General features: G+C 46.3%; 1 protein-coding gene across 2 annotated transcripts in view; it reads right to left on the reverse strand.

Annotated features, from left to right (window-relative positions):
• Window positions 1-6,464: 6,464 nt before the first annotated feature.
• LOC128344550 (rap1 GTPase-activating protein 1-like) overlaps window positions 6,465-25,799 on the reverse strand; it is a 55,952-nt gene continuing 36,617 nt past the window's right edge. Inside the window, exons 9-10 of one of the 2 annotated variants that reach the window (XR_008315910.1) lie at window positions 8,228-8,359; window positions 6,465-6,494 (exon numbers count right to left, since the gene is read on the reverse strand). Coding sequence is in view for 1 of the 2 variants with exons in the window: in XM_053294888.1 (XP_053150863.1) it covers window positions 20,597-20,611 (15 nt within the window). In the remaining variant the exon portion in view is untranslated. Of the gene's footprint in view, window positions 6,495-8,227; window positions 8,360-20,501; window positions 20,612-25,799 lie in introns of those variants that run through there. The other variant, XM_053294888.1, reaches the window with a different exon arrangement.

Here is a 25,799-nt window from a genome sequence, read left to right on the forward strand (position 1 = left end):
GTGATTGAGAAAGTTGACATTGAGATGACTCTACATCTGATCATGCCTGATCATTACGCTTACTTCTTCGACAACAGATATGGCATTGATCATAGGAAAAACTATCTCCAGCCTTGCTCTTGGGCTTCACATCAACACCAATCTCTGGGGAGATTGGACCATCCAAACTCTTGGTCCCGATCACACTCTCCTCAACACTGTAGTACTTGGTCTCAGTCAAGAGAGAAGAGAACTCAACCATGTAAGCAGCCGGATGTTGACTCTCTACCACCGGATTTCTTGACTGAAGAATCTGCCTCAGAGGAAGATGCAGAAACATCCCTGAACATTGCATCAGGTTCCACACCTTCAGATCTAATGGAAGATCCAAAGCCTCTGTCTCCATCAGAGTACCTGAAGCTCTTCACTGACCAAGTGGTCCATATGGCTAACTCTTTAGGTATCCAGATGAACAAACCTCCTAAATCTTCTCCTGATCCCATTTTGGGGCCAATTGATGCGGACCCTTGGCACTCTAACTTCCTACCACTGAACTCTGCTTGAATGGACATTGTCAAAGCTTGCTGGGGGAAACCTGCATCGTTGCCACCTACTTCTAGGAAGCTGGAAGGTTTTTACAAGGTTCAAGCTAGGGACAGTCAGTTCCTTCTGCACCATCCTACTCCTAACTCCATGACAGTTGAAACTGCTCAGTTCCAATCCAAGAACAGAATCCTTTTGGCACTGACAGTATGATTCAGTCAATATCTGTTGTGGTAGCTCTGCACCAGCACACGTGGATGTGTTCAACTAGCTTGGCACCTGAAACAAGAACAAGAATAGAGTCGTGGGCATGCTGGAAGAGTCCGAGGAGGAATTGGAAGTGGAGACAGAGCTGAGAGCAGAGGAGGGTGGGCAAGGACCAGAAGTTGCAAAGGAGAGTGGGTCCGACGCACAAGGAGTCAAAGATTGGGGGCAACAGGTTTGTGTGAAGCTGCTGTGCAATGAGCCCTGCCCATTGTTTGTGGGCCTTTCATTACATTAGCAGCACCATGGGATGGACCCCAGGGAACACAGGTTTCTTCCATGTTTTAAATGTCATGTTTAAAAGGGGCAGGAGTTAAGTTGTATGTTCCGTCTGGTAGGTGGGCTCAGGAGCAACTGGAGCTACATCATCATCATCATCATCATCATCCAATATCCAGTAATCCAATTCATGATGGTCTTGTCTATATGCATTTGAGTATAAAAATGTCCATAAAGTATATTGGCAAATGAATCCAATCTATACCTGGGGCTAACTTAGAAATAGCTGGCTATTTCCAGTGGAGAGATAAAATTACCAGCAAGTACTGAGGTCCTATCTGAAACATCAGGTTTTTCTGAGTTGTGAATTCTCATTCTATCATAGCAAATGAGATTTTTTTCAATTAAAAACAACTCTCATGACCCCACTTTCACTTTTTCACACTTTCCTTTACTATGAATAATATGAGGAAGTAATCAATTTAGCACACTTCACCTTATGAAGACAAACCTCATAAAAATAAATTCACCAAAATTCACCCCTCTGCCCAATCACTCTTAAATTGGGCATGGGTGGTAGCCTCCACCCATTAGGCGCTATCTACCAGCCCACCCCACTCCATTGGGGCACATCCACTTTCTGCCCCCTATCTGCCCCAAAGACTCCCAAACTTCAAATATTCCAAAAAAATCAGCCCTCTGCCCAATACCCCTGAAATTGGGGTGGTAGCCTCCACCCATTAGGCACTACCATCCCACGCCACTCTTTTGTGGCAGGTCCACTTTCTGCCCCCAAACTGCCCAAAAGTAATTAAAATTTCAAAAATTCTCAAAAAATCACCCCTTTGTCCAAACCACCTGAAATTGGGGTGGTCGCCTCCATCCATTAGGCACTACCACTGCACCCCACTATTCTGCCCCAGGCCCCACTTTCTGCCCCAATATGCCCCAATCTGCCCCAAAGACATGAAAATTTCAGAAATTTACCAAAAATCAGCCCTTTGCTGAATCGCCCTGAAATTGGGGTGGTTGCCTGCACCCATTAGGCTCTACCACTCCACTCTACTCCTTTTGCCCAGATCCCATGCTATGCCCCGAAACTGCCCCAAAGTCACTAAAATTTTAAAAAATCACCAAAAATTAACCATGAACCGAATCACCCGAATTTTTCAGGTCCGAAATTTGGGTGATTCGGCTCGTGCCCAAAAAATATCGGTGGACATCGGGGGTGATTTGGTTTGGCCCCGAATCACCCAAAATTGTTCGTTATGGGGACAGATCGTACTGTGCCCAAAATTTTTTGCACATCCCTACAAAGTGGTTGTTTGTACATGATATATCTACAAAGATTTACATGCAATGATTTGGAAACCCACAAGGTTATGAAGTATATGCAGGTAGAACTGTAACTCGGGGGTGGGGGATTTCAAGGCACATCAGGTAACTGCGGGGGTTACATCCGACGACCATTTCCACAATTTGTCCTATTGCTGTTTAGAAGAGATACTCTTGTCTTTTTGCACATAACCATACAAACTTTTCCAGAAGAGATTTACTGTCTCATCTGCGTGAACCTCTTGGTTGCGCCTTCCCTCCCTATTCCTATGCAGGAACATTGCATAAATGACATACAGGTTTACTAACCTGATTACGAGGAGGGGAACATTCCAATTCCCTAGTATGAGGGCACCCGTTGTGTCCCGTTTCCTTGAAGGTTTCTTTCTGGGACCTCGAAAAGAGGTTCTGTCGCTCAAACCCGGTGTTAGTTCTTCCCAAGTCAGTTTTTCCAAATCAGGCCACTCTAACAGCTTGCTTACTCCCTGCCACACTCTTTTGGCTACCACACACTCTTTTAAGACATGTGAGTGGGTTTCCCTGAAAGTTTTACTTAGCTCACTAGCTTTCTGTTTGCAAGTAATTTGAGGGCACTCTTGCTGGTCCTCTGGGAGCCATGGCTTAACCGCATTAAGTGGTAGTACTTGATGGTATAAGCGCCACCTTGTTTCCCATCAATGGAAAGGGACTTTTTTCTCCTTGAAGAGAGCGATAGGGTGATCGGGTTGCAACAAGTACTGTGAAGTGCGGTGTTTATAGCATTTACCTTCTAAATCAAGTTTTAAGAAACCCACTTCTAGAATCTCTCCATAAATTGTTTTCCTCAGCTGCTTAACTGAGGAGGATCCTTTAAATAGATGTGGTTCAACCTTCCATTTCTTAAGTGTGAATAACAAATCTCTCAAGTAGTCCGGGTGTTCTCTTTTTCATACTTGAGTGATATTACCATGGAAAGATCCTTTCCCCCCACCATGCTATGCCCCATGCTGACTTGCGCCAACGCAGAGCGAAAAGCGAGACCCAGGTTTTTTGCAGGAGGTTGGACATATTATGGACATTCACGAAAACCCAGTTTCCAAAATTGTAGGACATGAATTCAGTTACAATATAGGGTTGCAGGGCAGGTAGGGCTAGTCCTCCCTGCTCAACCTCCTTAAATGCTAGCGCACGGGCCAAAGGGAAGGACGCTGTGTGCCATACTAGACGGAAGATCTGGCTTTCAACTCTCCGAAGGAGATCGAGCGGGGGAGGATAGACTACTGCCAGGTTATGCACCAGGGGTATCAGGTACGTCCGGATGTAAACCGCTTTCTGGTACATGGCAAGGCTCCATTTTTCCACATGGTGATTTTAAGCATTACTTTTTCTTCCCAATCTGTCCAATTCCCCCCCCCCCCGAATTTTCACTTAATCCCATATTCAATCCCCAAAATGTTTACTGTATCTGCCCACTTCAGTTTGGACTCTGGGGCCCCTTCGTCTTTACATTCAGAGATGGGTAGGCACGAGAGTTGCTGACATCCGGGGTCCATTTTAACAAATACACTTTTGTCAGCATTTGATTCTGAGCCCGAGATCTTGCCATATTCCCAGAAGAGGTCCAGTATTACAGAGATTTCATTTTCATTCGATAACAGTAATGTAACATCATCGGCATGAGCTACAAATTTTACCCTAAACTCAGAGTACGGGTCTGAGTGGACAGGTGGTTCAGCTATCCCCTCAATCTCCCTCCTCCTCCCTCCCGGGAAGATCTGGCAGGGCGGAGGGATAGATAGGGCTGAGAGAGATTCCTGCCTGCAACCTTGGAGAAGCCACTGCCAGGCTGTGTAGACAATACTGAGCTTGATGGAGCTATGCTCTGACTAGATGGCAGCTTCCTATGTTCCTAAGAATCATTGTCAGTGAGGTAATCTCTTTCATTGAACCAACTTCTGTTGGTGAGAGCATACCCAGCTTTTCAGCTTTTCAGAATTTTTCATGTGGACATGGTTTGCTCCGTGCTTTCCTTTGAGCTTAACATTGAGCCTTGACTTGACGGTCCCTTTGATTTCAATGAGACTGAAGGGCAACTAACCTGCTTTGGAATGGAGCAGTAGTACATTGTTAAGTGTGAAACCCTGTCAAGTGCCCATTGCTTTATGCTGGCTGGTCAGCATTTCAGACTCGTGTAGGGATGATGATACACACTGGCCACATTCACATGTAAGACAAAACCAACGGTTGTCGAACACGTGGTTAATTTTTCTGACTCTGAATCACCTCGTAGACGTACACCCCACCTTGTTTCGGCTGCCTCCGGTTTCGGGGCAGGGTGCCCCCTCTCTCCTCCTGTGCCAAAGCACCCCTGCTGGATGGAACAAAGGTGTGGAACTGCCAGCAGCGTTGCCAGGGATGCCACGCTGCTGGACTGGGAAGAGGAGGGGGCGAGGACCTACCCATACTGGTGCTGGGTGTGGAACATGCGCTAGAAGTAATGTAGGTGTGCCAGCACCCTCCCCTGGTTATCGAGCCTCCTCTGCTTTGCTTCACTAACCCACTCAACCAGGGCTGATGGCATTGCCCTTCATAGTTGGGTCAACACAGGCAGGCCAAAGTATGGTCTCCTGCGTCACTCAGTTTGTTGCATAGCTTCTCCACCCACCCAGTCCTCAGCCAACCTGCCAGGGCTTTGGCATCCCTAATGGTCAGGGAGGTCTGGAGTTCTCTCATCACCTTCTCCAGGAGAAGTGTAGTGGGCAGAGCCTGGCTAAGAGGCATTGCCTCAGTACACTCTTTGTGGCAAACAGGGAGGACTCGAGTGCCAAGACTGGCCCAGACATGAGCTACCACTCCAAGTTGGAGAGGACACACACACACACACACACACACACACACACACCACGATTCTTTGCCAGGTTGTAGATGGCCACCTGTTGCTTTAGCAGGTGCTGGAGCAAGAGAAGGGTGGAGATCCACCAGTTCTGAACATCCCCAGGGATGAGGTGTCAAGGGAGGCCAAGCTCACTCTGCTGCTCACAGAGCATGCGTCTGCCCTTCTCACTCCAGTGGAAATAGGTTGCAATCTTGCAGCACTTCTCCACAAGCGCAGCCGTGGAAGCAGAAGGACCACTAGGCTTGCTTCCCTTGTCCTTGGACGCCTTGGCCTCCTTGAGGCGCAGGGCATCTGATACCACCAAGTGCAGAGTGTGGGCCATACAGTGTATGGACACACACTGCAGCTGGGAGACTGCCTTGGAGCCACTGTGAGTGACCATGAAGACCCGCCCAAAGTTTGGCTTCCCAGTTAGCCATTCCTCAGTGTGTTGACTGATGATGGTCACCAGCTTATCAGCCCTGTGTGTCATACCCATTGCCTGCACATGCAGCACGGCCCACCTGGGCCATACTGTAGGCGAGGGGCTGGCCACAGCAGCAGCACCAGATTTCCCCAGTGAGCAGTGAGGAACAGGAAAGCAGTCTGCATTCCACTGAGGCTAGTCCAGGTCAGTTGTAAAATGCACACTGAGGCTGGGCCCTGTTGCCTCCAGCAGCCCCGACACGAGCTCCCTGCATGCTCGGTATAGGGACAGGACTGAAGATGGTTCTTGAGGGGATCTGATCATCTGGGGCGAGTAGCTAGTGTGAGCTGGCATTCTCCACAATCCTCAATGGTCTGGGTGATGGACCTGGGTCTGGATGACCAGGTAGCTTGCCCGATCATGACTGTGCCCACTGCTTGGCAGGCAATGTCCCCTGCTTCTCAGCAACTGGGGCACAGCCCTTGGCAGAGCTCATCAAAGGCACACAGATAGGTTGCTAGCACTGTCAGTAGCAGAAAGGACACCAGGGTGATGCCACAAGATGTGTCGCCCTGTCGAGGACGTCCCCAGATGCTTGACCACCTCCCCACTGCTGACTTGTGCCTTGTAGTGGACACAAGAAGCACGGTTTGGGGCACTTGGAGAGATGTCAAAGTCCTTCCACACAATGCTGGCAGCAGTCATCTTGAAGCCCTCCGTGATGGCGGTTTTACTGGGTCTGCCGGCTGCCCAGAAAACTTCTTGGAGAACGTTCTATGGTTGCAAAACTTGATGTAAATCTTCTTTATCATCACAGCCCAATGAAAATAGTTGAAGGCCTCTCTGCTTGTCTTTAGAATATCAGATTTGATCCTGGAAATGGGAAAGGAATGGTGAGATGCTAATGATCTATGAGGACTTACCCTCTTTATCTTCTTGAACCTGCATCTTGAAGATCTTGATTAGAAACTATGTCATCAGTAAAAATAAGATAGGGGGCTGTTGGGATTGGGGGCCGCGCAGCCCCTGGGAGTTCCAGGATGACCCACACAAGCGCGTGGGGCATCCTGGAGAGACCCCCGGGGCCGGGAGGTTTCTTTCAGCCGCCTGGCGGGGGTCTCCTCATGTGTTGCCGTGGCGCAGAGCCGTGCCGTGGCAACACACAATCCAATAGATGGGCTTAGCGGAGCACTTGCTCCACTAGCCTAGTCTAAGGGGAGGCCTCTGTCAGCAGGTTACCCGCTTTGAGGACACTGGGCTCGCCTGGTGGTTCTCACACTCGCCAAAAGTTGGGCTAGGCTCCCTTAGCCCACTTTTTGGCAATTGTAAGAATCGCCTCATTTTCTTAGAAGTAGAGGGTTAATCACTGGAGGTTGTGTGTTAGGTTCCTACACACCAAAAAAGACTAATAATGGAGGGGGGGGGTGTAAATAAGAGAAATAAAGTACTCTACCTTGCTCTCCAGGTCTCCTGCAATGCCCACCCAAACCCCCCATTTCCACACACAAAATGGCTCTGCCCTGTAAAATAGTGGCCGGAAATGCCATCGGAAGTAATTTCTGGGTCATTTCTGGCCCCTCAAAACAACAAATTGGTGAATTTTAGTCTATTTTTGTCCTGCGGTTAAAGAAACCTTGTCTCTAAGACCCGTTCGCAGATATGTGGATACAGGGTTGTTGAAACCGCGGATAATGAGGACCATCTGGGAACTCTTTTGTTTCAGTCCTATGTGAAACTGTGCTGAGTTCTTCGGTCTTATCATTGTGAGGTATTCTGCAGCTGCAGTTCACAAAATGAGAGTGTAAAAGATTTTGAAGTTATTGGGGGGGTACTGAAACTAGTGGTTGACTTTCTTTTGCTATCCATGCCCCAAGTACTTCCTCAGTACTTCCTCAGCAGGGACACAAGCTACTTTGTGTTGGTGTTTGGGGTGAAAATCAGGGATTGGGTGGTTGAGCACCTTCCTTTAGGTTTAGGAGATCCCCAGCTTTATTCCTCACCTACAGTCAACCCCACAGAGGTCTGCAGACCTTATCTCAACCAATTTCTAGCTGGATTGTTCAGACTATGAAGTTAGGTTTGAGGATTTGTTCTGAGCCATTGCTTACAACGCAGAATTCTGCTAACCAGCAGAATTTACATTTTTAAATGGGACGCTTGCATCATGGATGAAGATTGGACCTGCTGTTGCCACAGGTCTTTAGGTGTTAACATGAGCCAAGGTTGGTTTGCAAGTTTGATTGCAAGTTCAAACAATTATTGGGGTTAGAAGTTGCCTATTCTGGAAGGACGGGGGAAATTCCCCTTCAGATACAAATGCCTGCCTCAGATTCAAATGATTGAAGTGAGCATTAGGAGCTCCCAGGGCCCATATTTCTGAAGGAAATATGAACTGCAGCAACACCTCTAGATGAAAAGCATCTTTTGGTTGTGACAACTCTGCTTTGACTGAACTCCCATATTTTGTTTGCATCTTGATGACAGTTTGAAGCAGCAGACAATCTGAATGGAATCTGTTAAATCTTTCAGACGCACAGATAATCCAGGTACTTGCTTAATTTTTATTCAATGCACAGCTTTTATTTTTATAGACAAAATCCACATACTTTTCTCCAGCAAACATTGATTGAGAAAATCTCTCTCTCTCTCTCTCTCTCTCTCTTTGGATAGGTATGTTGCTTTTAAGTGTAATGGAATGTACAAACTAACAACATTTCTTAACTGACATTTTCTTCAACCTATAAAAGAATGGATTTATTGTATAAGTTGAAATTAGGTCATATGGTACATCACAAGTGCTGTTTTCCTGTTTTTCTTGCTTTTAAAATTTTATTGGTTTTTGCAATATCTTAACTATTGACTTCCCGCTCACCAGTCTGTGCGATTCATTCACTATACAAGTCAACCATTGCTATATTAATTCAAAACAGCATATATCCTACACATTACAAACTCGATTTTACTCTACCTGACCTGCTATTATTACTAAATTGCAAACCCTGCTGAAAAATCGATATTAGAGAAATAGTTCTTTAAGTATAGTAAGAATGGTTTCCAATCTTCTTTCAAACATGCCAGGTTTTCATCCCTTATCAGTACTGTAAGTTTTGCCATCTCAGCATATTCCAAAATTTTTATCAGCCAATCTTCTTTGGAGGGCATTTCATTGTTCTTCCATTTCTGCCCATATACTATTCTAGCCGCCATGGTTGCATACATAAAAATTGTTAAATTTCTTCTGGAAAACTCTCCTTGCATTATTCCCAGCAGGAAGGATTTTGGTTTTTTAGGAAATGTCATTTTAAAATTTTTCTTCAGCTCATTATATATCATATCCCAGAAAGCCTTTGCCTTCCCGCAAGACCACCACATATGAAAAAAAGTTCCTTCACAGTGTCCACATTTCCAGCATTTGTTTGGAACATTTTTATACATTAATGCTAATTTTTGGGGTGTCAAATACCACCTGTACATCATCTTATAATCATTTTCTTTTAAAGTATAACATGCGGCAAACTTTAAATCCATTTCCCATCGTTTTCCCCAAGCTGCCATATCTATATTATGACCCACATCTTGAGCCCATTTTATCATAGTCGTTTTAACCACTTCATCTCTTGTCTCCTCCAGAAGCAGCAGCTTGTACATCTTAGAAACTAATTTTTCAGCATTTTCACACAGCTCCTTCTCAAATCTCGACATTTGATCCTCAAATCCAACTTTAAGATCCTTCTTATCGATTTCATTGAACTGATGGTACTGAAACCAGTTACTAACCAGATTTTGTACTTCAGTTAGGTTTTTTTGCTTACAGCCCTTTCCTTGGAAACAGAACAAATCCCTATAGGTACCCCATTCAGGTTGCATATTGATCTCTTTACATGCTAAAGCTTCAATTGGAGATAGCCATCATGGAGTTTTAAATTCCAACCATTTTTTATATTTTACCCACACTCTCATTAGACTCCTTCTCACATAGTGATTAAGACAATCTTTATGCTCTTTACTTTTATCATACCACAGATATGAATGCCATCCAAACCTTCTATCAAATCCTTTGATTGAGAAAATCTCATTCATCTCATTCATATACCAGTCATTTGGAACACGGTCTTGAACACTGACATGGATAATATGGAATAAATAGTTAGTAGCTCAAGTTTCTCTTCTTTGGAGCAAAGACTTGGCAAACTTCTCCAAAAACATGCTAGTTATACTTTCGTTTATGCTCATGTTCCACGACATCTGTGCTTTGCTTCCTGTTTTTAAAAAGAGAAAAAACTCATTTTCTCAAAGAAAATGTTTAATTTTTCCTTCTTTATTTCTCATACTGATAGCCTGCTCTTCCTCTAAGGACTTCAGTGCAGAATACAGGGTTATTTAACTTTATCCTCACAACAATGCTGCAAGAAAAATTAGACTGAGAGGAAGAGAAATTGACCAGGGTGCTTTCCAGATGACACACTACAAGAGTGTCACTACTGTCTGTTAAGTGTGCTTCCGTACTGCCTGTGTTTCAACACTGCAAACCCTGTGCTGTCAGAAAGGTGCCATTCACATTTCCCATGACTTCTTTAGGATTTTATCCTTCTGTTTTAGTCCTACAACGTTGCATGTGCATCACAAATAAATAGCTGTATTTTCCCGTTGTTGGAGGGTTGCGCAAGCTATTTTCATTTTTAAAATGATCCTGAAGCCGAAGCATTTTACTGCTGAACAGAGTGTCATCTGGAAAGCTCCCAGGGCATTTTCCAGATCACCCGCTGAACAGCGGTAGTTGACTTTAGGGATGTGCACAAAACCGGTCCATCCAGTCCAGTTTGGATCCGAACCGGGTCCGAACCAGGAGGGGGTGGTTCGGTTTTGGTTTTGTCCGAACCACCCCCTGGTTCGGTTCGGATCCGAACCGGTTCGGATCTGAACCGAACTGTTTCAGATCTCACAAAGTAGCTAGGATGGTAGCTGGCACCCAGGGGTACCTGTCACCCAAACCCCAAAGCAATCGGACACTCGTATGATTTTTTATGAATTTTTGAATTTTATTTTTATTTTTTCTCATAGGATATAATGGGACTCGAACCAGGCCATTATTCCTTATTGTGTAGCACCCATGGGTGCCAACAACCATGCAAACACTGAAGCAATCAGACACCCCTATGATTTTTTATGAATATTTTAAATATTTTTAATTATTTTTCTCATAGACTATAATGGGACCCGAACCAGTCCATATCCCCTATTGTGGAGCACCTAGGGGCACAAAAGCAGTGTGGGTGGTAGACAGATAGGGGTGCCTACCACCAAAAAATCCCAAGGCAATTGGACACTCCTCTGATTATTGGTGAATTGTTAAAGTATTTTTGAATTCCTCATAGAGAATAATTAGGATTGCAGCAAATCTATAGATTCACATCAGGGGGAAAGGGGTGTCGTAGAGTGGAGTGTGGTGGGTGGTAGTTCCTAGGGTGGGCAAGGAAGATACCTGAATTATTTGAAAGGAAATGGGGAGAAGGGTGATTTTTTGGTAAATTGTTGAAGTTTACGAGTCTTTAAGGTTTTTCCTCATAATAAGTTATAATGGAGCTTTCAGCAGCCCCATATGTGCACTTGGGGGGTGCTGGGGTGGCCCAGAGTGAGTGGTGGTGTAGTGCACATAGGGTGCCAACCACCCCTATGGGTTTCTAACCCATGGGGTACGGGGTTCTCTTGTTTCTGAGGTATTGAGTGTGGATTCTATGATAACATATTAGAGTGGATTCATGGTGTCTCATTTAAAATCTCATTTGCTATCATAGAATCCACACGCAACAGCGGTAGTTGACTTCAGCTTGGCAAAATCGTTTTGAAATCGTAAATAGCGGTTGTTGCGCAAAACCAACACCAGGGGAGCAGTCTTTTCTAGCTTGCATGAAACTTTTGCATTGGGAAAATACAGCTTTCTATTTACAAGGTTGTAGCACTGTATTGCAAAGAGAAAACCTGAAAGAAGGCATTGGAAATGTGGACGGCACCTTGCTGACAGTGCAGTGACTGCGATGCAGAAACCCAGGCAGTGCGGAAGGAGAATTAATGGACATGGAGTGACCCTGTTGTAGCGTCCAGTCTGGAAAGCATCCGGGAGGCTTTTTAGACAGCAGGCCTTACCACGAGGCTTTACTGCATGTTGGGGGCATAACGGATATGCCGATGGAAGAAGAGGATTTTTTAACCCTGGACATAAACCGGGCTAGGTTCCAATATGGAGGAAAACCCCTGAATGGTGTGTGAAGTGCTCTCTGAAATTTTTCAGGCACTTTGGGTTAATCGGGCCGATATGTGGCCGCACACTAACCCTCCCAAAGTGAAGATGCTCCCTGAAAAAGCTCTTGCTGAAGGTGACTCAGCAAGCAACTTGATAGAGCAGCAACTTAAACCAGGTTGATTTGATCCAGGTTAATCACTCTTTCCACTATACCTGACACCAACCCGATGGCATACATTCCATTAATATATATTTTAGGGGCATAATTGGATTGTCTGTGGATCATTGCTTCATTTTCTGAATCTAGCTAACTCCGTTTGTGCTGTTTGTAAATATAGGGCAATGCCAGGAGTATTTCCTGCATTCCCAAGAGTAGAATGCAGTCGTTCAGGAATGTCGGCCCAGTAATGCAATGAAATGAAGATGCAGAGACAGTCACAAGCTTTGCAGGCTCCCACGCATAGCTGGCTCAAAATTCACCAAATACTTTAAAATTGCTTCCCTTGTAAACACAAAACAATCTTATGTAGATTTAACTAAGTCTTTATTCAGAAACAACTCCATTTTCTCCTTCTCCTTTCCCTCCTTTTTGTTCCTGCCCCCCCCCCAACACTCCCGCAGGATCGCCACTTGGACAAACGTCTAATTAACAAAACATAACCATGACTAGATAGAATCCAAAAGATAGTGAGCGTTCTTATTCCACTAGATTCTAAACATCAAGTATTGGGCCATTAGGATTAACTGGGAAGAAAACAAGAGGTACAGATTAGTTTTCTTTTGTTTGTGACAGCTAGGAGTTTAGGAGCTCAATGCTGGAAACAAAAAGCAACTCCAATTATTAAATAATGGGAAAAATAATAGCTAGGGTATTCTTAACTTCTTGAAATTTACCTCTTATGTAGAAGGGTGGATAAGAAGGAATAACAATAATCTCAATGTGTTGAATAGATTTCTGTATTATAGATAGAAAGAAAGGATGACATATTAAGTGGGGTAGTCTTATATTTCTGGTAGTAGAATATTGAGACCTTTATTGTTTCAATTGTGTAATGTTTTCTATTCTTTTCTATTTCACAATAATGTAACACATGAAATTAATCAAGCTGACATACGCAGCAAGGAATCACCAGTGCTGTTGGGAATTCCCTCTGGAAGGAGAAACCCTTATTCATGACAGCAGAGTGCACAGAGGCACAACACAGCGGAATTTGCTTAGGCATGCGTGTATGCTGAGAGTAAAATAACTTGGAGCCAGTTCATAGTTTCAAACCAATATCAGGAGTATTGATTAGAGAACTCCATTCTAGATAGGAAAATGAAGAGATAGGATCTCTATCTATCTAGCTGGATGCAGATGGATTCTGCATCTCTGCACACATGGTGCAGGGAGAGAGGAGTTTGCATGTTGCAAGGGAGAAGGAAGGGAGAGAGGAAGTGACAAGACAGGCAGGTAGGAAGTGTCCCTGAGAGTAGCAATCTCAGTTTCAAAGGGATAGAGCAGTAGAGAACGGATGACAAATGTCTTGACCCTCTAGTCCTCTGACTCACTAGTCTGTCCTCCACTGTCTTTGAGGCAAGAGACAGCGCAAAGCCCTTCACTTCCAACAAGTGCAGCGAGAGGTAACAGCACTTCTCAGCTAACTATCAGTGCAGTTGGGAAGTGGTAGTTGGATCAGGGGCGGAGCCACCATTGAGCGAACGGATACGAAGAACCCGGACCACCACCAATCAGGGGCCACACCTAGTGTCCCAGCCACACACCCTGAGTGACATCAGACGTGGCCCTGTTTGCGAGCTAGGGAAGGGGAGGGTGTCAAAAGAGCCAAGTGCCTTCTTTTCTCCCTCCAAGTAGGAGGTCATGGCTCACAAAGGGTTAACTTCCACTCCTTGCTCCAGATAGACGGAAGCCCTGAGATATTCTAAAACATAGGTATCATTAGGATTTTCCCCCAATTTAAAAAAAACAACAACCAGTTTTAATCTCTTTTAAGAGACTGGTATAATCAAGTGTATATCAATCAACATGGCTGGTGTACATTCAACGGTCAAATGGATGAAATCGATATTTGTCAAGTTTTGAAGGGGAAAGCAAACATTGTGATGCTACAAGTAGCACACATCAAAAATATGTAGAAAGACTTCCGAGAAAACAAAAAGCTAGAACAAATATCGATGGGTTTTCTGCCATTTCCACGGATATACACTATCCTAGTCTGTATTCCAGGCAAACAGATATATTATTTTGAGAAGCAGAATAATTCAATCAAAGGTAGCCTAAAACATTAGGTATGCTTAAGATTGTTTTCAATCAAAGTCCTCCCCCCAACAATTATTTATAAATATTTTCATATTTTAATTTTATTTTTAATATTGTATTTTACAGTCTGCAGACAGATATGTATTTCTGAAATAAATATCTGAGTCAGGGAAAATTATGGTGGGAGCACTTTATGCCTAAACACGGAACTAAAAATCCAATTAAAAGACAGAGCTGGTTCAGATGAACCTCAGTCCAGCAGCACCCCTTCTACATGTGATAAGACTGGAGCCTTGTGACGAAGCCTTGTCACGAAAGTACCCATCTCTAGGTCATTCAAGGATATGCAGACATGTCAGGTGTAAATGGTGATCATCTGAATGTTTAAACAGGGTTTTGCAGCGTGTGTGGAGGGGTGATATGGAAGAGTACGTGTTTTAGAATCCAAGGGAAAGTGTGGTATGCAAGGACAAGGCAGTCAAGTGGAATCAGGAATATTGAATGAACGAGAGATGATTAGCTTATCCCACGCACAGCATTTGCACCCTAGGATTTTATTGTCCCAGAGTGCAGAGGGGCAGTTAGGATGAGGGATGCGCATGGAACCGTGGCGGGGCAGTTCAAAGGCGGCAGGGGTGCCGCTTTAAGAGTGGGGGAGGGTGCCCTTACCCTTCCTGCCACTTCCCTCCGCCGGCGTCCTTTGTTTAGAAAGCTAATCGAGGCGGCAGCATACCTCCCTGCCACCCCGTTGGCCGGATATGGCTGGAAGTCCCTGACCCTCCTGCACACGTGGGCGTGTGTGCATGCTGGTGCGCGCAGGCACATCAGGGACGTCCGGCCAACGGGGGCAATGGGGTGGCAGGGAGATGCGCTGCTGCCCCAATGAGCTTTCTAAGCAAACTACCCCGGCAGGAGGAAGTGGTGGGAGGGGTAAGTGTACCCTTCCCCACTCTTAAAGCGGCACCCCTGCAGCCTTTGAACCTGTGAATCTAAGCATTTCATATTGATCTCTATGTATTGATCCTAGGGTATGTCGTTAATGGAGAACTGAGCTCTTGCTACACCATTTGGATGGTAGCTGAAGAGAGTCCCCTCCATCTTGTATTCCTGAACGTATGTCAGTGGGAAAGAACCTGCTTAGTATGCTTTGGTTCTCATACTAAGCAGACCTTGCAACCTGCAACATAATATGCATTCTCTATGCCTTGCTTTGTTCTGGCCTGCTGGTCAGGAGAGGTGATGATGCTGGTATCTGAACTGCCTCCTAGAGGCTGCATAAGCACTCCTTTAACAATGGTAGTATTGTAAGCCTGATGGCCTAATACGGAGTTGTACTGCCGGACTACCTGGCTGGCTTGTGAATGATGATGTATTCAGATGTATCAAGCTTTGGACAGACACCATCTTGGGTCCGTCTTGTCTTTGGGAGCTATCCCCTAGATAATCAGTTTCCTTCAAGACTGCCTGGAGCTGGCCGGCCACCACCTTCTCAATCACCTTGCCCAATCAAGGGAGATTGGCCTGTAACTATCTATCACTAAGGGGTTCAGGGAAGGCTTCTTAAGTGGTCTAACCATTGCCTCCTTCAGACAAGGAGGCACCCTACCCTCCTTCAGTGATGCATTTATATTAACTAGGTCACCTCCAACAATCTCCCTGCTAGATAGAAGCAGCCAAGTTGGGCAAGAATCCAGAGAACAGGTGGTAGGCCACACCACCCCAAGCAGCTTGTCCATATCCTCAGGAGTCCGATTGAAACTGATCCAATCTAATACTGCAAGAGGGGTCACTGGACACCTCCTCCATAGACCCTGAAGAAATAGTGGAGTCCAAGTCGGCCCAAATACAGGAGATCTTGTTCGCAAAGGACCCTTTAAAAGCATCACAGCAGAACGACCCCGGGGATGGATTTGAGGTAGAAGGAGCAGAAACCAAACTCCTCACAATCCGGGATAGCTCCACTGAGCGTGAACCTGCAGTCGTGATGCACGCAGACCAAAATCTTTTTCACTCCCTGCACCGCCACCGCATAAGTCTTCAAATGGGTCACATGCTGCATCCTGTGTGATACAAACCGAGTTCTCCACCACTTGTGCTCTTCTCGCCTACCCAACTGCTTCAGCCCCCACAACTCCTCAGTGTACTCAGGGGCCATTTTTGAAGCAGTTGGGAAGGGATGCTTAGGAGCGATCGTGTCTACTCCCCTGATGAGTTCTTTGTTCCAGGTTCCCACCAGGGCATCAACAGAATCACTGATCGCACCAACATCAAAATCCTCCAAGGCCTTTGGAAATCCTACTGGGTCCAGTAGCCTTTTTGGACGGACCATCCGAATAGGTCCACCACCCCTGCACGGTGGATTGTGGCTGTGAAACCAACCTTTACCAGAAAGTGGACCATCCATGACAATGGGGAAGCCACAGGATCTCCCACCCACGGAACACCCCCCTGATCCGAACCAAAGACCAAATTGAGTGCGTGGCTGGCAACATGAGCTGGTTCTGAAACTAATTGGGATAGGCCCATAGTTGTCATGGCTGCTGACAACTATGACAAGCCAGCCTCAATGAGGATATTGGCCTCCCCGAGGCCTGAGAGTTGACAAAGCAGTTGGAAGTGGAAACAGTTACTCAATTACTGATTTCTCTTCCCCTGTAATGGCCAGCTGCTCTGCCAGTGCCAGTTCTTCTACCCCCCCACACCACAGTAATAGCTGCTCTAGAACCGCTGGGTGCACCCCCAGCACCATCCCATTCAAGAGAGCCCAAACACATACCTGCAAAAGGCCTTGCACAGCCCAACCCTCCAGCCCTCAGTCCCACCCTCAAAGGGCCAGCCCCAAAGGCTGACCCCCATTGGCGGCCGCCTATAAGCGGCCCGATGGCTACACCTTTGGCGGGCCTCCTTGCTTTTAAACCAACAATCCCCAACAGCCACTCCTCCCACAAGCAGCTCCCAGGGCAGGCGACAGGTGGTAATATTCAGCAATCTGGGGGCTGGCAACCAGCCAGCTAGAACTTGGCAGCAAACAAGCAGGCTGCTCCTCATCTAGGCTGGAAGCTCCACAGGAGGCAGAGGGGCCAGTTGGTGAGCCCTGGCAAGGCAGATGGAATGGCCTTGGACTTCCTGTTACCTCCCATGACCCTAGTTTGGTTACCCTGGTGTGGGTTTGCCTCTTAACTGGCTTGAGACTGGGGCAGGCTGGAGTGCCGGCTTGACCTGCTGTCAAGGCCTTCCGGCTTCTGTCTGGCAGAGCTGTACACCCACCCCACCCATCTGCCAGAGTGGCTACTTAATATGTAAAAGTCTCCAACTTGATGTGCCCAGCTTGCATCTGATCAAGAGATTGGCTTCCAGGAGAGGCTTTGGGCCCCACTATTGGCATCCTGCTCAACATTCCTGACCCACTGACTAGATAGGTCAATTAGATTTCAACTATCTTCTGTTTTGTTAGTCCACTTAACTGAGTTTCAAAATCGTCCCATATGTTATCATGTGTGTCTCAGACTTTGTCTTTAGAGAATGAACTTCATCTGCTAAGAGGTTTAGCCTACTTGACTCTTGGTCCCCTACAGTCACATACATATACATATACATGTATGTACAGTGAAATTCCATAGATCTGAGGAGTCCCATGAATTATGAAATGGAACACACACCCCTCCTGCTATCATATGCTGGGCAGTGTACGGGTGACATTGTGTGCTCTTGACCCTTGTCCTTCATGGCTAATAAAGCTGCCAGGGAGGGGGCAGGTAGATGGTTGGAGGTGATTATCAATGCCTCATTAAGGGAGGGCAAGATGCCATCATGCCTCAAGGAGACGATGGTGACACCATTATTAAAAAAGCCCTCCCTTGATTCCTCCAACCTGAACAACTATAGACTGGTCTCTAATCTGCCCTTTTTGGGCAAGGTGATAGAGCGTGTGGTGGTGTCCCAGCTGCAGAGGGTCTTGGATGATACGGATTATCTGGACCCTCTTCAATCTGGCTTTCGCCCCGGATATGGGACTGAGACTGCCTTGGTTGCTCTAGTGGATGACCTATGCCGGGAACTAGTCAGGGGGAGTGTGTCCCTGTTGGTTCTGCTGGACCTCTCGGCGGCATTCGATACCATCTACCATGGTATCCTTCTGGGCCGCCTCTCGAGTATGGGAATCGGAGGTACTGTGTTGCAGTGGTTCTGGTCCTTTCTTGGAGGGAGGGTCCAGAAGGTGGTACTGGGGGACTACTGCTCGGCTCCGTGGCCATTGGCCTGTGGGGTCCCACAGGGTTCGGTCTTATCCCCCATGCTGTTTAACATCTACATGAAACCGCTGGGAGAGGTTATCCGGGGACTTGGACGGAGTTGTCAGCAATATGCGGATGACATTCAGCTCTATCTCTCCTTGTCACCTGATCCTAGGGAGGCGGTGGATGTCCTGAATCAGGGTCTGGAGGCCGTGATGGGTTGGATGTGGGCTAATAAACTGAAATTGAATCCAGACAAGATGGAGGTAATGTTGGTCAGTAGGCGAGCCAATCGGGATGAGGAGATTTTACCGGTTCTGGATGGAGTTGTCCTCCCCTTGAATGGAACGAGTACGCAGCTTGGGGGTATTACTGGACCTGGCTCTGCTTTTGGAAGCTCAGGTGGAGGCGGTGGCCAGGGGTGCCTTTGCACGGCTTCGGCTGGTGCACCAGCTGCGTCCCTTTCTCAAGAAGGCAGATCTGGCCACAGTTACCCATGCCTTAGTCACGTCAAGGCTGGATTACTGTAACATGCTCTACGTGGGGCTGCCTTGAAGAACATCCGGAAACTGCAGCTAGTGCAAAATGCGGCAGCTAGGGTTTTATCCGGAGCTGCCCTGGCTACCAGTTTGTTTCTGGGTCCAATTCAAGGTGCTGTTATTGAACTTTAAAGCCCTAAATGGTTTGGGCCCGGGATACCTGAGGGACCGCCTGCTCCCAAGGGTTGCTGCCCGCTTGACGAGATCATCTGAGGGGGCTCTGCTCCGGGTGCCGACAATGAGGGAGACACTGTTGTCGTGCACGCTGGACAGGGCCTTTTCTGTTGCTGCCCCCAGACTCTGGAATGCTCTCCCGGTGGCTTTTCGCTCCTCAGTTTCGATCACAGCTTTTAGAAAAAAACGTCAAATCTTGCCTTTTTGCCCAGGCATTTATTTGATTCTCTGCTGCTGCTCCTTAAGAGAGACAGCAGCAACAGTCACTGGAAGTACTGTGCTGGAGGGTGGATAGGGCCAGTTACTCTCCCCCTGCTAAATAAAGAGAATCACCATGTTAAAAGGTGCTTCTTTGCCAAGTAAGCAGGGGTAACAAGTGGGGCAAGTGGTTTCTGTAGAGATCTGTGTGGGCTTTTTAGCCAGGCTGAAATAATCCCCTTCCACAAGGTTTTTCCTACAAGGAAAATGACATTGCTCAGAGGCTCCCCAGAATGCTCAGGAGCCCCAGTCATCACCCTTGTAATAACACAGGATCAACAAATGTTACATTCCCTTACAACAACCTAGGAATAATAATAATAATAATAATAATAATAATAATAATAATAATAATAATAATAATTCAATTTCTATACTGCCCTTCCAAAAATGGCTCAGGGCGGTTTACAAAGAGAAATAGGGATATGCAGAATGGATCATTCTGACTGGGAACCAGCCATTTCAAGTGTTCCGAGCTCAGAGCAGAGTGCCTTCAAATGATCTCAGAACAGAATAACTCGAGCTCAAAACATTCAAGCAAAATGGCACTCTTCTGGCCTCTGCACACACATGGCAGCCATTTTTGTGGTCAGCACCACCATTTTGGAGTCGAAAATGGTGCTCGGAGCGTTCTGACTCAAAACAGGGTCATTCCGTCGGAACAACTGACACGACTGGTTGTTCGGACAGAACTTTCCAGGAATTTTGCATTCCATTCCGAGCTTGGAATGCAAAATCCATTTCACGCACATCTCTACAACAAAGCTTTCCTGTTGTATACAGATCTTAAAGCCTGTTCTGTCAGAGCAGAACTGCTCAAGCCTCTAACTACTATGCTCAGTGGCTGACATGGTGCGCAGCTTACCACCTCCATAAGGAGGATCCACTGTGGGGCTCTGCAGCCCTGAGAGGAAGTGCCAACTGGGGAAACCTGTGGAAACATAGCTTCCGCAGATGCTGCCTCAGGGCAACCTTGGAGCTTCCTTTGAAGTCTGCGACTGCAAGAGCCCCACAACGCATCCTTACAGAGGCTGGTGGGCTGCACATCATGTCAGCCAATGTCTTCTGTTTTGGTAGGTAGCAACACGGTAGGGATGACCAATTTTTCTATGCTCTACTGAAACCTTTTCCAGCCTCTCCCTTCACAGCAATATTTTGTCTGAACTCACTTGCTCTTCCTGTTAGGGAATTCTGGGGAACTGGGACTGGAGGAACCTTCTGACTTGAGGTCAAAGAAGGGTCCTGGACTCTCCAGTACCTTCTGTATTCTTTCAGCAACGTCTTTGCTAAGGAGAAATGAGAAACAGTTTCCTACATAGAGCCAGGAGTCCTTCCAAAAGAGCTAGCAATTTCTATAAGGCTCATCAGCAGACGCTCCTCCAGCCCAGGCTGTGTAGGGACCATTTAGATTCTCCAGAAGCTCAAGGCCAGAGAAATGACTCCCCTTTTCACTAGTTTGACTAGTGATCTCAAGGATTCTTGACCCTTTTCTGTAGCAAACAGCACAATTTTCTAGAATTATTCCTTGCACTACAAATATCACAGCAATTTCCAGTTCTCTGCTTGTGAGACACCACAATATTGATACGGGCTAATCTGTCAGAAGAGCCACATAGTCACATTTCCTCTCTGCAATTATGTGTTTAGTGGTACCATAGAGAGAGGAAACCTGACTGGTAGGGAAGAGGGTTGTTGTTGTTGTTTTGTTTAAAGGTCATTTAAATCTCTCTTGGCTTTGTCCATTTGTTCTTTCCAACTAAGCTGAAGAAGGGCAAATGCACCCTAGTCGTTAGGAGTACGCCAGAAATTGTTACATGTAGCCAGAAATTTGGCTTTGTACTGCTCCCCATCCATTCTCATGGACAGTCAGACAAGACACAAGTTTGACATAATAGAAGGTGGATCCGATTTAGATATTCCAGCCCTCATGACTCTAAGGAGAAGGGATGCACACACACACACACACACACACACACACACACACACGTACTTTCTTTGCAACTAAAACTGAGCTTTGCAACTAAAACTGAGCATTACTCTTGGAGAGCAAGGCAGGCCAGCTGCAACTTTGGTTTGTAGACTCCACTGTCACAGTGGAGGGTCAAATGAGAAGTGATGCAAGAGAAATCTCTCTTACTTTAATGCTGCCAAGGGGGGAAGCTGGTCTTGTGGTAGCAAGCAAAACTTGTCCCCTTAGCCAAGCAGGGTCTGCCCTGGTTGCATCTGAATGGGAGACTTGATGTGTGAGCACTGTAAGATATTCCCCTCCGGGTATGGAGCCGCTCTGGGAAGAGGAGAAGGTTCCAAGTTCCCTCCCTGGCTTCTCCAAGATAGGGCTGAGAGAGATTCCTGCCTGCAACCTTGGAGAAGCCACTGCCAGTCTGTGAAGACAATACTGAGTGAGCTAGATAGACCAATGGTCTGACTCAGTATATGGCAGCTTCCTATGTTCCTAATTTAAATTTGATCAGAGCAGTAGCATTGAGGGAGGGGGTGATTAACGCCTTCCCTATAGGCCCTTTGCTTGATCAAAAACATTCTATCCAGTTGCTTTTCTTCTGGCTGGGAAAGATACAGTGGCCGACATCCCCACTAATGAAGTATGCACACTTCAAGAGACTGTGGGGCCATGATGGGAGCCCAATGTTTTGTCCTTAGCCATTCTTGGGTGCTTTTAGCTGTGTGTTTTGGGTCATTATCCTGTTGGAGGATCCATGACCTGCGACTGAGACAGAGCTTTCTGATACTGGGCAATACGTTTCGCTCCAGAATGTCTTGCTAGTCTGAAGATTTCATTGTTCCCTGCACAGACTCAAGGCACCCCGTGCCAGACACATCAAAGCAGCACCAAAACATAACTGAGCCTCCTCCATGTTTCACAGTAGGTAGGGTGTTCTTTTCTTTGAAAGCTTCATTTTTTCATCTGTGGACATAGAACTGATGTGACTTGCCAAAAAGCTCCAGTTTTGTCTCATCTGTCCAAAGGACATTCTCCCAGAAGCATTGTAGCTTGTCAATATGCATTTGAGCAAATTCCAGTCTGGCTTTTTATGCTTTTCTTTCAACAGTGGAGTCCTCCTGGCTCTTCTTCCATTGGCCCCACTGTCACACAAAAAGTGATGGATGGTGCGATCAGACACTGATGGACCTTGACCTTGGAGTTCAGCTTGTATCTCTTTGGAAGTTGTCCTTGGCTTTTTGTCTACCATTCTCACTATCCTTCTGCCCATTCTGGGGTCGATTTTCCTCTTGTGGCCGTGTCCAGGGAGCTTGGCTACAATCCCATGGACCTTGAACTTCTTAATAATATTTGCAACTGTTGTCACAGGAAGATCAAACTGCTTGGAGATGGTCTTATAGCCTTTGTCTTTAACATGCTTGTCTATAATTTTCTTTCTGATCTCCTCAGACAACTCTCTCCTTTGCTCTCTCTGGTCCATGTTCATTGTGGGACACACAATGATACCAAACAGCAGAGTGACTGCTTTTCTCCATTTCAATAGGCGGAATGACTGGAGGCACAATTGGAGACATGTGTGATACTAATGAAAGAAAACAGCTAATTTGAAAAATCACTCTAATTCAATTATTTATGATCTTTTCTAGAGGTACCAAGAAATGTGTCCAGGCCACTTTAGAATATCTTTGTAGAATAAGCAATACTTTATCTCTTTTCACACTTGCTTTGCTTTGCTCGATGATATACCAAAGGCAGGCAGGGATACATGGGGCAATGTCATGGCCCAGCCCTCTGAGTCAGAAGAGTCCGAGGAGGAGCGGGAGAACCCGGTTGGGAGTACAGGCTCAGAGGCACAGCAGCAGGATTTGGCTGTGAAAACAGACTCTGGAGCTGAGCTGGGACGGCAGCAGACAGAGCAATCTGAACAGCTGGCAGAGATGAGGGCTGAGGAGACTGATCAGGAGGAAGCTGGAATTTCACCTGTGTTAAGAAGACATCTCAAGAGAAAGGCTCAGTGGGAGACACGCAACCGCAAGATCTCACAGAAGAGGCAATAGAAATGCAGAGTCAGGAAAGCCTGATTGGCTGCTGGTTATCTCGAGCCCTAGATCAAGCCGACGCGGTTCCTAAGTCAACACTGTCAGCAACATTGCCTATCGCAGACAGTGTCTGTACTTAAGACTTATTCAACCTTTCATGTTTCAGCCTGTCCTTGTTCTGTTCATTCTTTGTTCCCGTGTTTTCAGTTATTGCTCAGTTATCGTAGAGGGGGGTACCTAGTTTAGTTCAAGGGGCTTTATTTTGTTTATGCTACTTTTCTTTGTGAGTCATTTTTCGCTTTTGTTCGTGCTGATGTGGCAAAATTATGCCACTTTAAACTGCAGGTGGAGGATTGCATTTCTGAATGCGGCCCACCCTGCAGCAAACAAAACAAAACCCAACCATGCATCCACAATATTAGGATATAAGGCAGTCAAGTTCAGCACAACCCTTGCCCTGTGACTCTAGTATACTAGATAGAGGGAGGTGGTTCTGTTTTGTTAAGTGAAAAGTCATTCAAATGTTCACCTGCCACAGAAGTCATGCAGTCCAGAATCTTACCAGCTCTAGAGCCCATTCCTGCTTGTACCCCAGTTCTAAGCACATTTGTGGTTCAGTCTCCTTGCTTTGAATGGAATCTGCTTTCAAGTGAAAATGCCCTTAGGACTGAAACTTTAGCCATGGACTAGTATCATGTACAGCACAAGCAGTAAGCAGAGTCAGTGATTATCCATAAGGGCCATCAATAAGCACCAGACCTGAGTGGGACAGATCTTCTACAAAGGAGAGAAGAATTTGGGATGTGTCTATATTGCAAAAAGCCCCAAGACGTAGAGCACTAAACAGCGGCAGGTTACAGGATGTGCTGTGGACTGCAGCACCTATATCACAAGAGCAGATGTCACGAAGAGCTTGTGGCCAGCCTCCTTGGTTTTTGTCAGCCCTGAGTTTCGCTAAACAGGGTGGCCAGCTTGGGAACTAATTTGGTGCCATTGGGAAGAGGTGCCTCTTTCCTCAGATAGACATTTCACATGTTACAGGATCAATAATCTCTCATGCACTGGAGAGGTTCCATTCTCACTCCAGGGGGGAAACAATTACATTTCTAAGGGTTCCCTGGGAAAATGAATATAAGACCCATTGAAGTCGGTGGACTTGATATGGTCTGCCACTAGATTCAGTGCTCCCGCATTCCCCACACTCCACAGTGGTGCATCCCAACAAATGATACCCTGAATGAGGGTATTGATTATGCTTTTTTTCTCTCCAGATCAGAGGCAGGGAAAGAGTCCATCACAGAAAGAGACCCTTTGCCCTGCTGCTTCCCATCCTCATTTTCTTAGTGAAAAGCCAGTAATGCAGATTGCCTCATTGATTCTTGCCTGATCCCTTTCCCTAGCTAGAGCTAAGCAGAAATATCAGCATCTCCTGCAGAAGTAGCACAGGGTCTGATGGAGCTTGTTGAGGGGTTTAAAATGCACTCTCTAGATTAGGGCTGCAGCCTTCCAGCTGTTGGAGTACAACTCTCATGATCATCCCTGACTACTGGCCACTGTGGCTAGGGATGATGGGAATTGTAGTCCAACAGCAGCTGGAGGGCAGGAAGTTGTCTGGCCCTGGTCTAGATATGTGCTATGGACACGCCTGCAGTAGGAGGGCCTACTCAGAGCGCCACAGTTCTGTGCAAATCCAGACAAGCTGCTGGTATTGGCAGGAATTCAGCATCCTGATCATCTCTGTGAACAGAAAAGCAGGTTTCAGAGCCTTAGAGCTGGCCAGATCAGTCAAGCAGGCAACGCCTACTCATGAGATACCCAAAGCCAGGCTAGCTAGAGGGAACGGGGGCAGAGGTACAAGTAGAATGCTCGTGGGCTAGGAAAGGGGGCTCCAATGCCTTGCATGGCTCAGTGCTTCTAGCAAAATCAGAACAAAATTGTGCAGAATACGGGAATACATACTGCACTTTTGTAATGTACACATATTGCATAAGATGGGTTTCCTTAGGATAGGACATTTTTTGGCTTTTCTATTGCAACGTATCTGCATTCCTTCCTACATCACTGTTTTTGGGATGGTTGTAACATTGTGGGAAACATCGCCATTGGGTGACTGGGCTACAAGTCTTGCTGTACGTTTGGTCATCTTGATTACTGTGTATGTGTCTATCCTCATAAGAACATAAGAACAGCCCTGCTGGATCAAGCCCAAGGCCCCTATCTAGTCCAGCATCCTATTTCACAGAGTGGCCCACCAAATGCCTCTGAGAGGTCCACAGACAAGAGATGAAGGCATGCCCTTTCTCCTTCTGTTGCTCCCCTGCAACTGGTATTTAGGTATTTATTTTGCCTCTTAGGCTAGAGGTGGCTTATAGCCCTCAGATCAGTAGCCGTTGATAGCCCTCTCCTCCCTGGATTTATCTAAGCTAGTGGCCATCACCACATCCCATGGCAGAGGATTCCATAGATTAATTATGT

The sequence above is a fragment of the Hemicordylus capensis genome, chromosome 2 (genome assembly GCF_027244095.1).
Source record: "Hemicordylus capensis ecotype Gifberg chromosome 2, rHemCap1.1.pri, whole genome shotgun sequence".
Classification (NCBI taxonomy): Eukaryota; Metazoa; Chordata; class Lepidosauria; order Squamata; family Cordylidae; genus Hemicordylus; species Hemicordylus capensis.